The sequence below is a fragment of the Rutilus rutilus genome (genome assembly GCF_951802725.1).
Source record: "Rutilus rutilus genome assembly, chromosome: 2".
NCBI classification, from domain to species: Eukaryota; Metazoa; Chordata; class Actinopteri; order Cypriniformes; family Leuciscidae; genus Rutilus; species Rutilus rutilus.
This window is the reverse complement of record NC_140210.1, coordinates 50,144,071-50,158,235: the sequence shown is the minus strand read 5'-3', so window position 1 is coordinate 50,158,235 and position 14,165 is coordinate 50,144,071. Positions and strand designations below refer to the sequence as shown.

General features: G+C 35.8%; 1 protein-coding gene across 2 annotated transcripts; it reads right to left on the bottom strand.

The window, feature by feature from the left end:
* Nucleotides 1-957: 957 nt before the first annotated feature.
* On the bottom strand, nt 958-11,631 carry LOC311283758 (galectin-9-like). 2 transcript variants are annotated; one of them, XM_084398448.1, is made up of 8 exons: nt 11,515-11,631; nt 10,227-10,315; nt 9,558-9,765; nt 9,292-9,411; nt 8,526-8,555; nt 5,843-5,931; nt 5,556-5,712; nt 958-5,379 (listed from the first exon to the last, which is right to left on the bottom strand). In XM_084398448.1, exons 1-8 carry the CDS (start codon nt 11,548-11,550, stop codon nt 5,233-5,235), a joined length of 876 nt encoding a protein of 291 aa, XP_084254574.1. In that variant the 5' UTR covers nt 11,551-11,631; the 3' UTR covers nt 958-5,232. The 2 variants fall into 2 exon arrangements, with proteins under 2 accessions (XP_084254574.1, XP_084254575.1); XM_084398449.1 differs by having other exon boundaries at nt 10,227-10,656; nt 11,515-11,578.
* Between the last annotated feature and the right edge of the window lie 2,534 nt (nt 11,632-14,165).

Genomic DNA, 14,165 nt, shown 5'->3' with positions numbered 1-14,165 from the left:
TTTTATGATAGGGCCCTCAGAGTGTTAGAGTAACACTGAATCTGGGTTGCAGTAAATTAGATAATTAAGTGATTAACTAAGTGATGATTGAGCATCATCAAGCAGAATCACTGAGAGGCTGTTTACACGACACTGTTTTCAGAACGCAAAATAGAAAACTTTGTATGCGTTTGGCCGTTCATTTACACAACCATTGCGAAAAATGGCTTTCAAAGTGCAAACAAAAACATGAATTTGTGAAAGCGGTGAGGTCATGTACATGTGTATTACATCAGACTATTGTTTTGTTTTTTTTTTACAAAGTGACATCGCCACCTACTGGCCTGGCAGCATTTATTTTGCGGATCTGTGTGAATGGGATCATATTGACAATGTTGACGTCTATAAACAAAACACGCAAAGGCAAAACTTATCCGATTTTAGTACATCGTCGTGTAACGTGACCCTCAAGGAAAAAGAATCAAGAATAAAGAGATGAGCAGAAACACAACAACTAACTGACTTATTTTTCTTAATTTCTAATAAATTATGAATTATCTGGCTTTTTTAATTCTTACTATTTACTTTTATTTTTGCGGTTTTTGTGACATTAGCAGCTTGTTGTGTGATGTTCAGAGATGTTTATCTGAATATTGTGTTGATTGTCATGCACCATATCTTTGAGGTGTGTATAGTGTTTGTGTCTAAATGCTGTTAGAAATATTTATATAACAGTAAAACCTTATGCTGGGGCCGCAACAAAAGATTTTTTAGCAGCTTATAAGATTTTTAAAAAATGTGAGAAACCACAAACATGAGGACAAAAAAAATCCTAGATTTAACCGTTTTGCTCCTAGTGTGTGGTGTGCCGCGATGTGACAAAGACAGCACACACAACAGATTTTCAACCAGAGTCCCGACTGTGAGCACAGGAAATCTCGCAAAATCTCTCGCGTCTTCAGAATAAGCATGGCAGATGATAGGCAGGAAGAAATTGCGATGATAGTGTTTGGAATGATGTTGACAGAAAATTCACGAAAAAAAGAAAGAAAAGGGTTTGGGTGAAGTCTTGGAGACGGTCGGAACATGTTACAGAGTGAGTTGGAGGTGAGTAATCGTCAGGAAATCACACAACTAAGTTTTCTATAAATCTTGTTTGTTCTCAGGTCTCTCTTGGAAAAGAGATCTTATTCTCTTTGAAATTGCCCAATTAAACTGTGTTTGTTATGCTTCCAACTCTCTTGCTAGCTTGCTTTCTGATTGGATATTGTTTCGTTTCACGTGATAATCTCCAGAGCGTGCGCGTGTTTGTCCTTTCTAATCGTAAATATTCAACGGCTCCGACGTTCTTCAGAGCAGGTCCGGTCACTCTTAACATACCTCACACCACATCTGCAGAACCATCAACATAATCAGAAAATTACCTAGGATTGTCGGAAGGGGATAAATCGGCCCAAAATAAGCCCAATTAGCTTGTGGTGTGTACCCAGCATTAGTAAAGCACTATTGCTAATGTTGAAAAGAAACAAAAAAAGGTTTAATAGGAGTCAAGAGCCCAACTAAATCCATCCATCTGTTTGTCTGTTATTTACAGTGTCAAAAGTGAATATTATGCTGTTGGGCTCGACTGGATCAGGAAAGAGTTCTTCAGGAAACACCATCCTGAGCAGAGCTAGAAACCCGTTTGAAGATGATTTATCTCCTGAGGCTGTGACCAGAACCTGTGAGTCAGCACAAACAGAGCTGGGTGGACAAACAATCACAGTGATCGACACTGTAGGACTCTCTGATACATCAGTGAAGTTCACAGACGCTCAAACTCAAATAGAGAGAATGCTTACACTTCATAGTGTTGATGTGTTTCTCCTGGTGTTCAAACTGGGTGAGACTTTCACAAAGAGTGACAGTAAAGTAGTGAGATGGATCTGGGATCATTTTGGAGCAACGTTCTCAAATCACACAATAGTGCTCTTTACTCACGGAGATCAGTTACACGGGCCAGTAGAGAAATACCTGAATAAATGTCAAACACTACGGTCATATGTTAATAAGTGTTCAGGAGGTTATCATGTTTTTAACAACACAAAAGAAGATCGATTTCAAGTCACCGAGCTTCTGAGGGAGATCAACAAACTGAGGAGGAAGAATGGATACAGGAGATACACTGAGCAGGACTATGCAGTGGCTCAGAAAGATCTTCTACACTTAATATGGCTTGTTGGAGTAATTTTAGGAGCAATGGTAGGATATTTAGGAGGAACAGTAGCAGGAGTATTAGTAGGAGTAACAGCAGAAACAATAGCGTTGATAGGAGAAGATGCATTTACTGTACAACAAGCAGCATTAATAGGAGGAGCAGGAGGTGCAGTTCTGCTGGGAGCAGCAGCGGGCGCTGGAGTCTATTTACTTTCACCAAAAAAAATTATGAATTTTATGCAATTTATGTAGTCAGTCTAATAAAAAAAATAATAATATTGTCAATCAGAGGGGTCCAAGCACTAATGGCCAATGATTAGCGATATGATTAGCGATACAACTGAAATTTATCTTATGTAATTTTTTAATCTTAGGGTTTAATCAAAATATATGTGGACATACCATATTTAGCATTTAATATTTTGAAGCTTTTATATGAAGGCCCTTTTCATTTTCATAATTTATAATATGTGTAGCCTTTTATCCTTTTAAACAGTGCACTTGTTTTCAGTCTGCATGTGAAATGTTTTGTAGAACTGAAACTTTGACACAAAAAAAAGAAAACACGGAAATGAGTGCAGGAATACTATACAGAATAAACTGTCATAGACAGCATGTTAGAAAAAACAAATAAATGGTACACTGTAAAAAAAAAGTTGCTGCCTTATATTTTTAATCAACTAAGTAATTTCAACTTAAATTGCATTAAACTGACTTAAAATTTAGTTGAATCTTGAATAACTTATAAAAATTATAATTGAAAATTTGCTTAATTTATTTTGAGGGGTTAAACAAGCAATGTAAAACATGTGTCATATAACGTATTGATCAAATTTTCTTTTTTTACAGTAAATAATTATTGTGCTGAGGGAACTAATGAGTTAATTGACTGACAGAATGAAACGGACATGGAAATTAGGTATACTTAGAATGACAGAACCAAACACACTGAACAGAACATATTCCTTATGCCTGCTGCAGACTGTACGATATCAGCAATCCTATCATTACAATTCACACTGTGCGGCATGTATCTAATAAACTTGAGTACGACATGTATATAGACTATATGATGATGACACCTATTGAATTTTAGGCTGATACAATGAAATAAAATTGTGTACCGGGCATAACATCAAGAACATTCATTTCACATTTAACGAATATGAACATGCTTTACAATGTAAAAAAAAAAAAAGTACCCTGTCTTCAAAAAAGAATGTTAATGTTGTTGCTGATCAATGAATTTTAGAATGTAATTTTAAATGATGGATACAAAAGTAGGCTATTCCATCCACATTTGCAGGCTAAATGCTAACTACATTTATAGGCTTAATATTAGTTCACCCAAAAATGTATATTCTGTCATTATTCACCCTCATGTCGTTCCAAACCCAGTATATAGGCCCCAATATATTTTCTGGTCATTGTTTAGGTGTAAAAAGAAGTTCAAGCAATCAATGTTAGTAATTGCTTGAAGTATTTTTTATTTATTTATTCATTTATCATAGTTTTTCCATTTCCTTCAGTGTCTCTTCAGTGATGATTCTCGCTCTCTGTTCATTGGTTTGTTCAGTTGGAGCTCAACAGGTGCAACGCAGCTTTAATTCCACACAATGCACGTCTACAGGGCAGAGTCCTACCATTAAACCTGTTCAACAAACACAACAAAAACTGAAGTGTCATTCAGGTCTATAAATAACACTTCAGATGTATTTGAACAGGTTTAACGTGTGCTGAAGGGTGGAGCACAGAAACAAACTGAACTGATTCAGCAGTTTTGTGTTGCAGCTCAATATGGTTGTGAAGTGAATGATACTAGAGATCAGGGATGTGAACTTTTACTAAAGAGTTGTAAGATGAAGTCCAGGGTCAAAATGTGAAATTTGTCTGTTTCTTTTTCTCCTGTGTGCTCACTAAAACTTTAAACAAAAATATGTCAGTTTAGCTACTTTGTTGTAATTGATGTAATACACAATATTATAGGCAAAAACATTATTAAGATAATTTCCAGACAAAGTTTAGGTTTATACACAATCTTGGTTCCCACAGAGGTCATGAGTTTGTTTAAGTGTGTACAATATTCATATTATGAAGAGAAAGAATTGTTAACGAATATAATCTATTAACATCAAATAACCACTTTTGGACAGTGATGAGATAAGTGCCTTATTCTACTTTGTGTTGTTGAAAACTGTATCACCTGGTCATCTTTGGTTCTGGTTTTCTTTGTAACAAATTACATGTTTTAGTAAAAACTGTTACAAAAACCACAACCTCAAATAAGAGTCAAGAGTCAAACTGCCCAACTAAAGGAAACACTGATCACCATAATGGTGATATTTCAATAAATCGTCACCATCTAAACCTCTGTTAATTCTCAATAAGATCTTCTGTAGATGTCTGACACCAATTAAGTCAATCTGGTTAGTAATAAGTGAAGCTGGTAATGCTGTCTGTGGGCATGATTTGTTAAACCGAGGGAACAGTTTGAGAATTCGTGAGTACGGTTTATAAACTTAGCAGACGGATTGTTTTGTTTTTTTCTCCCACAGGTGACTTCCCGGGCTCCGTAGATTTCTGATGCAGCCACAGTATTTATTTATTTTACTGATCAAACCTGAGGCAACGTGAAAACAAAACCAAGTTCCATGGCATTTCCAGCTCAACACTGTCCTCTAGTGGCCAGGAGCATTTCTGTTGAGTTGTGATTAGAATCTTCTGAATGTTTGCTTTGTAATTTTCTGCTGATCAGATGCAAAATATCAACTAAGAAAACAGGGATAAAAATGTACAAATGTATAAATAAATGATGTGTTTGACATGTCTGTTGCTTGTGCAATTGACACATTTAGTTTTGAAGGCATAATTTACAGAAAGAATTGCACAAAGAGATTGGAAACATCCATGTAGAACAGTACGTTTATTCATTTATAATAACTTTTTTCACTGAAGATGTAGATGATCACATAAAACATCTTTGCATATGACCATAGATTGTTAAAAAAAAATTATGTCGATCGATGCAGGTTTTGTATGTCTCTGGATGAAATCTTGTCAGGGGTGCACAAAGGTCAACTGCACATCTCCACTAACTTCAAAAACGTCAATCTCCTCCATTTCATTTTTGCGACGGCTGTAAGTGTGAACTTGTTTATCATTGACAAACACCTCATATTTATCAGAACTGCAACAAATGGTGACCTGAAATACAGATACAAGGAAAAGATGTGAAATTTATATATATATCCTAATTTCACAATCAGATAACATTTTGCATGCATGGATAATGATACAGTTTTGTGATGTAAAATATTGCAATCTCTATTGTATAGCCCATTTGAATAGAAATGCTTTATACAAGAATCATAGTCATCTACCAGAAATGGTTGCCCTGGCTCAAACGGCATCTCTCCAGATCGTTCCTCCTTGCCCCACTTCCCGTCCTCATATCGGTTGCGCACAACCACTTTCTCATCAAAATCAGGACTGTAGTCAAACGCAATTCCAGTTTTGTGCCGTAGACTAAACCCTACTCTGTTGGAGAAAGAACATTTTTTAAAGTAGATGTGTCATTACAACAGCATTAGAGAACATTTAACAGCATTTTAAAGCAGAAAAATGAATGATATTGCATCTGTGTCCGAGAGACATGATATTGTCAAACCTTTTTGCTTGGGGGTTGATGACTCCCTGGATGACAAAGCATTTGCCAGGCTGTACTCCACCATATATGATGCTTTTGTATGGGACCATCTGATTGTGGATCAAAGTAATTAAAGATAATGATTATTTATACTGCAATGTGATACTCCTTTGTCAAAGTTTAAATTATTCATTCCACTTTTCGGATTATAAAATGTATGAATGAAACAGTCTCTCCTTTAATCTAATTGACCTTTCGCCGGCCCCGCCCCCAAAACGGCCATTGTCCAATCACACATCATAGCAACCGTTACTATGTGGGCAGGTCCGACAAACATTAGCAAGATGGTGAAGCGTGCGCCCACGGCGTTTGTAAATCGGACACTAGATACCCCGAGAGATTGTCTGGAGGAGTTTTGTTCTTTCCATTCTCAAAGCCGAAAACACAGCGTGAGCGATGCCTACAATGGATAAAACAGTGTGGACGGCCCCACTCCCAGTTAAATGTGTCGAACATTACGAAGCATAAATACGTCTGCTGGCTGTGGTATCGATCGATGGCTAACGTTACTTAAAGGTTTTTTAGTTTTGTTTTTCTGATCTGAAAAACTATCCTATCTGTAACTCAAAAAACATAATATTGTCTGAACTGCGATTTTTGTGATCTGTTGTCCCCCTAATAAATATTATGGTAAGTGAATTATGAAAGACAATCAATGAAAGTTATTTAGATGCAAATTAAGGCTATGTCTGGTTAAACAGTTATTGTGTGATTTCGTTTATTGTGCGTTGTCAACTTGAAGCATTAATTTGAGAAAGAACATTTTTTTGGAAGAAAATGCACCACAGACTTTTGTCAATGATATATAGCTAAAATATTGTAAAAGCTTTCAGTTCACCCTGCCTAATTGTAGTTGAAAAGTCAAATTAAGCTTGATTAATGATATACTGTGACTGATCAAATAAACTACAGCATCGAGAATATAACGTTAACTCCTATGCGAAAAACACACATAAGAAATTATGGCTGACAGCACTTTTATTTACAGAGACAATTTTTTCTTTCACACAAAAACACAACAGTGAGTGTCTTTCAATGCTTTTAAACACTTGTTTCCTTGTTCTTTGTCATATAACAAATTATGTGTATGAACACCGGTAAGCATTAGCCTCGATAGAGACGTAGATAGTAGTCGTGTCTCCTTCATTGCGTATTTTTATATTTTGAATATATCCCTCCACTGCATACTGTAACCCCTTTTGCCTCGATCTGGAGGATATCGCGGAGGTATTGCTCCAAAAATGGTCTCTGACACGTCTCTTCCTCTTCCCTCTTCCCGTCATAGCAATCTGTCGCGCTGGTCGTGTTTGACCATTTGTTTGTCGGACGTAGCAACAGTAACTAAGGGGGGCGGGGCTCGGCGAAAGGTCAATTGTCGCATTTTCTGTGATCATTTGACAATTTTCCCCTCCAAAGCTGAAACGTCTGTGACTGTCCAAAGCATGTGGATATAAGGCATGCGATTGGTTCTGTTGCCATAATATTGTAAAACTACATTGTTTCACACTGAACACGTTTGGCGCCGCCCCTCTGTCAAACTGTGGAAGCTCTAGAGATGTCAAAAGACTTCTGCTTGACAAGTCAAGGAGATCTGGGTGGAAGTAAAATGGAGAAACTGTACACATTGTTCACCTACACTAGCAACATTGTAACAATACAAAGCTGATCAGCAAACATTTCCTTTAAAAGGGGACCTATTGTATGCCTTTTCACAAGATGCAATATAAATCTCTGATGTACCCAGAATGTGTCTGAAGTTCCAGCTCAAAATATTCCAAATATCATTATAGCTACTGCGAGCAAAAACACGCTGTTTTTATTTTTATTTTTTTTATGTGTGTCACTTTAAATGCAAATGAGCTGCTTTTCCCCACCCCCTTTCAAGAAGAGGGCGGAGCCGTTACAGCTTGTGCTTTGGACACTCCAGCAATAACAAAACTGGAGAATGTCATGCAGCCCAAATGTCAGAAATTGTCAGTAGTATATTCAGCCTTACATGTTCGAACTGGAGTTGGACAATGATGGAGAGACTCAGGAAGAATGTTTCTGAATGGTTAGTGGATACATTTATGTAGTTGTTGTGGAGTTAAGTTGATACAACTCATCGACTAACATGCCAATGCTATAAAACATGCTAATGATATGATCTGAGCTTACTTTTTGATGCAGTCCGGCATAAAAAGATTTGCACAAATATATATATCACTTTAACGACTTTCTTTGGCATATTTCCTTCTAAACCAGTGTCCTTAGTGGCTCGGTTGATGGGAGTCTATGGAGACGTATGTTTGTTGGTAAATTCAATAAATAACAGAACATTTGTAATGTTTTTTGGCGAAAGACATTGTGTATCTCCAGCTGCTACAGTGAGGAAACAGTAATGGCTTACTCAGGGCGGGATCTATGCTAATAGAGCAGATTGTAACCAGTCATGGGCGGTGCTTTCCCCTAATCTTACATTAGAAATCTGGAACATCTTGTTTGGAGAGACTGTTTATCGTTCATGGGGATTATAAAAAAAAAGGAGTGGGTGGATTATTACCTTTATAGGCTGGTTGTAAACACACACTGTGTACATATCTCCATGTTCAAACATATTATAAAAGTGAATTTTGCATAATAGGTCCACTTTAAAATAACTCACCAAAGATCCTGGAAACGCAGGAAGGTGGGGCTGTAAATGAAAATAAATGTGGATATTTAGGACGGGAAAACATTTAAGCTGCAAAAACTACAAATGAGCTGATAATTATATTACATGTACAGCAGTAATAAAACAAGAGCATAGGTAAGCTAAATAGGACACATCACTATAGGCAGGACACAGCAGTAAGATATATATATTTTTTTTTAACAAACCAACAATTAAAACAGAGTCACATGACCTCTGATGATATTCAAAATGTTGGTATTAAAAAATAATGGTGCTGAAGGCAAATAATATCATTCCCTTATTTCACAAGTTTCACAAATTCTTATTTCCTATCCAGTACCTCTCCCTAAACATGTTATATGACTGCAGACTAATCCTGCTCCTGATTTATGAGATTGTCACTCTAATCTTCCCCTTACCAGTCATTAAAAAAATATCAAAAAAAAGAAGCCCCTTAGTCAGAGCCGATTATAGATGACAATCGTCAATTTTCAACATGGAGCACAAACTCTATTTTTAGAGAAGCCTCAGATCCTTCAACATATTGAATTTCAATTAACTTCATTGTGATAAACACATCTGTACACACTGATACATTACATGAACACAAAATATACTGTATAGTGCTTTTAATTCACCATTTCCCACACAAGATTGATAAAGACCTACAGAACCCATCTAGCCAAATAAGGAACAGATGCAGATGATGGTATAATATATGGTTAAATGGTAAAGTAAATATTGTTTTATATCTCACCACAATATAGTGGAAGGCAACTAAAGTCAGTTCCACCATTCCAACCACACAGATGCGATCCACATCTGAGAACGGCATACGGTGCTTGTACTCCGAGAAGAGTTTCCCATTTGTACTTATCTAGAAAAAGACAAAGATAATGTTGTTCTTCTTCTACAATAAAAAAAGGCCTGTAGTGGTGGTTGATGGAAATATCCTTTCCATGCCTTGTCATTAAATGGCTAAAAAAAACAGACAGAAAGCAGGACTAAAGCAGAGTGAAAAACCTTGTAAGACTCCTGGGTGACGAGGATCTGCAGAGCAAACATCTGGCCTTTTGGGAAGGGAGTTTCTACCTTGGATTCCTCCCAGCCCCACTTCCCGTTCTGGCGGGTGTTGTGCACTACATACCCAGAGATGGGCAAGAGCCATGGATACCGTGGGTTAAAATGCAGAACAACATCATCAGTCCCATGTTCGAGGTTCACGTTGAATCTGGAGAAGGAACAGAAGAGGTGAATAACAACTGTAACATGTAACAAGATATAAAGGGACAGTTCACCAAAATAAATGAAATAGCATTTACATGACAATGGCGTTTTGGGTTCCTGAAAACACAAAGTTTTGAAAACGGGTTTCAAAGTGCACATTTTTTGAAAACGGTCTCCATGTAAACAACAAAAACGTGAATCTCTGAAGACGATGACGTCATGCACATGCATATTACGTGCTCAGTCTATAGTGTTTCATCACCATCTAATGGCCTGGCAGCAGAATACAGCGTTTATAGTCTTTTTTTGAGGATCCGTGTAAATGGGAATCGTTTTGACAGTGGTGTCGCCTGTGTTCGGAAAACTCAAAGGAAAAACTTCTCCATTTTAAGCACCCTTAAACATGAGCAGATACACTCAAAACATGACAGAAGAACACACACATCCTTTTACAGAGAGACTCACCTGTCTGCATTTGGCAAAACTTTTCCACAAACAGTAATAATCATTCCATCCTGCAATCTTCCCTGGATCACACTGCTGAACGGGACACTCTGTGTGAAAGGTTTTCATATCAGACAAGATATGAATGCTTGTACATCTTCATATTTGGTTGCAATAATTTTATTCTGCCATCATTAATGAAAATGTAAACAATCTCAGAGTGTTTATTCCGTGGAATGGAACGTATAAAAAGAAGAGGGCTATAATTAAAGCAGTTCCCTCAATGGGTGAGAAGTGATTGCCATTTAAATGCATTCATGCCACTTTGTTCATTCTCGAAGTAAACTTTTGCCTTGTTAAAACAATTAGTCTAGTCTAGACACTATTCCCACAACATTTTGTAGACTTGGATTGCATGAACAATGATGTCCTTGATCTTTTAAACAGCTCCCTGGAAACAGAAAACATCCCAAATTACTTATTTTATTTGGATGATTTCCTATTTAACTGATTACAATGTATCAGTTAAGTGTCAGATCATGCCTCTAAGCAACATTATTCATATTATGCAACATCAAATTTTTTTTTTTTTTTTTTTTTTTGATGACTCAGTTACACAGTACATATCTGTAGAGCAAAGGTCTGCTGAAGTGCCATTTATAGTATCCTTATTAATCACTGTCATATCTCTTTTCCCAGTGGCAGTTATGTTGTTTTTAACCAGTCATCAAAAAGATGCTTCACAACCAATCATAGAATTAAGTTTATATCAGACAAGATAAGATTATGAATTGCATTAAATTTCTCGATTGGTAAAAAATCTTGTGCATATATAAATTTAGAGCATTTATTTTATAATTTAGGGCTTCAGTTCTGCATTACTGAAAGAGTTTTAAAGGAGTTTCATATGGTAATAATCAGACTGGACAAATAGGGTGAATTATCATGCCTGAGTAGCAAAATATTGTTCTACAGTCCCACAATTTTTTTTATTTGTCGATAAATAAATATCTATATAATGTCAAGCACAAATGTAGTTATATTTTGAACACTGATTCCTGATCTGAGGAATATACTATGATATGCAGTACAACAGAAACTAATTAGCAATAAAAAATATATATATATATATATATATTTCATCTTCAATTTGTTGTATACGTGAAAATGGTGATATCATAATGGAATATTAGTTCTTGCTAGAAAAGTCTTGCTACAGGTGTCCTGATAATGTCCTGAATAACATTGCAGAAAATGTTCAATCAACTTGAAGTAGAAATAGTAAATTTCTAAATAATTGGTCACTTACTGGTTTGATAAATGGCGATTGCATAAGCTGAGTCATTTTCCTTAAAAAAAGTTTAAGGAAAGGAATCCATCAGTAATCTTGTATTCAAGGATGACCACCACTTACAACATATCCAGTTGCAGCTCTGGATGATTGAAGCTCCACTTACTGGTTTCAGTTTCTTTATCTGAGTTAATGTTTAACCTCTGTGTTTTAATTACATGGCACAAGTACTGTACATTTCTGTTAATCCAAATATATAAATACGAATCACTGGTCCACTGATCTAGTCGAGCGAGTGAGGAATCCCTGTCTATAACCTGTATCATGTACTTCAGGATCATTTCTCTTTAAATTATTCAGTTTTGCTGATTTTCCTCATTCGGAAACTTGACTTCAGTGATAAATGAATTGTGTCCTATAGTCTTGTTACATAAAATAGGCCAGAATTTCAAAGTCCATCTAAGATTTATAATGATCAAAAAGTCAAGCTTAAAGGTTTAGGCCATATAGTTTTATCTTTTTGTAAAACTGTAAACACCCTCCCTTTATGACCAACTTATAGAGAGGATGTTGTTAGATAATCCTGTGAAATTATATTCAAAGTATTGTTGAATACTCAATATCAATAATATACAGTGGGTACGGAAAGTATTCAGACCCCCTTAAATGTTTCACTCATTGCTATATTGCAGCCATTTGCTAAAATCATTTAAGTTCATTTTTTTTTCTCATTATTGTACACACAGCACCCCATATTGACAGAAAAACACAGAAGTGTTGACATTTTTGCACATTTATTAAAAAAGAAAAACTGAAATATCACATGGTCCTAAGTATTCAGACCCTTTGCTCAGTATTTAGCAGAAGCACCCTTTTGATCTAATACAGCCATGAATCTTTTTGGGAAAGATGCAACAAGTTTTTCACACCTGGATTTGGGTATCCTCTCCAGTTCTGTCAGGTTGGATGGTAAACGTTGGTGGACAGCCATTTTCAGGTCTCTCCAGAGATGCTCAATTGGGTTTAAGTCAGGGCTCTGGCTGGGCCATTCAAGAACAGTCACGGAGTTGTTGTGAAATACCACCATGTGATATTTCAGTTTTTCTTTTTTAATAAATGTGCATAAATATTATTAAGAAGTCAAGGGTCAAGAGCACAACTAAAGCAAACGCTAACCACCATCATGGTGACTTTAAAATGCAAAATATGATTTCATTAAACTGGAAATTAAATAAAGTAAATCTGGTTAGTGTAAGTGAAGCTGGTAATAAGTGTACGGCCATGCGTTTCACCTTTTTGTTTGGCAAAATGACTTATTATCAAACTCTTGATAGAGGTCAAACTCTTGACGTCAAATTGACATCGACACTTTGACGTCAATATGACTTTCATTTTTGACCTATTTCGTGACCTAATTTTGACATCAATTTGATGTCATATTGATGTTAAATTGACATCAAATGCCCACTGGGTAGCCAGGTTCAAAGTTCCTTTAAAATCTTCACCGTTTGCTGTGTTCCTGAAGAATGGGTCGATACTCACGAGTCCATCTTCTCCTGAACAGATCTGCGAGATACTGGACCTGTCTCCAACGGTTTCTCACATGTTGGTCCTCCTTGTTAAAGACACCTGGAGGTAAGCTGGGTTGAGTGTTCAACAACAGTAAATGGTTAGGCGTCAGAGGCTCAAGGTCATTTGGAAAGGGTTGGATATTCATGTTTTTGAAGTTTACAAGGAGACGATAACAGTATCGTTTTCAAAAACTGAAAATTTTAAACCCGTTTTCAAAAGTTTGTGTTTTCAGGCCACGTTTTTCAGTTCACGTGTAAGTGAATGACTAAAATGTATGAAAAGTTTTCCTTTTTTAATTGAAAACGGTGTTGTGTAAACGGCCCCTCATTGACTCCATCATACTAATCTGAGTAATAGCTTATGTGCACTGACAGCAGGACTTTCTGTATGAAATCCCTCACTAGAGGTCGCTATAGTGTTTTTTTATTTTTTATTTTTTATTTACAAACATTCAGTCATCACAGTCCATAAACAAATATTATACTTCAAATAATTACAAATAACATAAAATAAATAACAAATATAAAAAATAAAAAAAAAGACTTAAAACTTTTCAATAAAAAAAAAAATCCTGTTATCCTTATCATTAATGAAGTTTGTGAGTATCAGTTATTAATATAGCTTTCTTATATGTATTTTTACCAATTTAAGAGACTCAAAATGTGTTGTTTTTTTATTTGAAGTTTGGCTTCTCTTGTTCTTTGCTCATGGTTCTGATTGTCAAGTGTTTGTTTTTACTATTTCAATGCCAGTGATTACAGAAAATATGTATTTATAAAAAAATAAAATAATCATTACCACTTTTATATTAAGTTTTTTTTTTTTTTTTTTTTTTAATGCTGATATAACTTTAATAAAAAAAAAAACATGGGAATTATAAAACACACTGACAGATAATGCTGTCATTTTTACAGAAAAAAAATAAATAAATCAAAACAAAGAAGAATATGATTTATAGCTGATCTTTATACAGTCTTCTCTCTGTTCAGGGTGCTGCAGCGCAAAAATGCATAATGTCTAATATACAGCCAATTGAATCTGATCTGGATGTAGTGTTTGACAAAAATGTGTTTTTCTCAGCTTTGTTCAAAATGTTG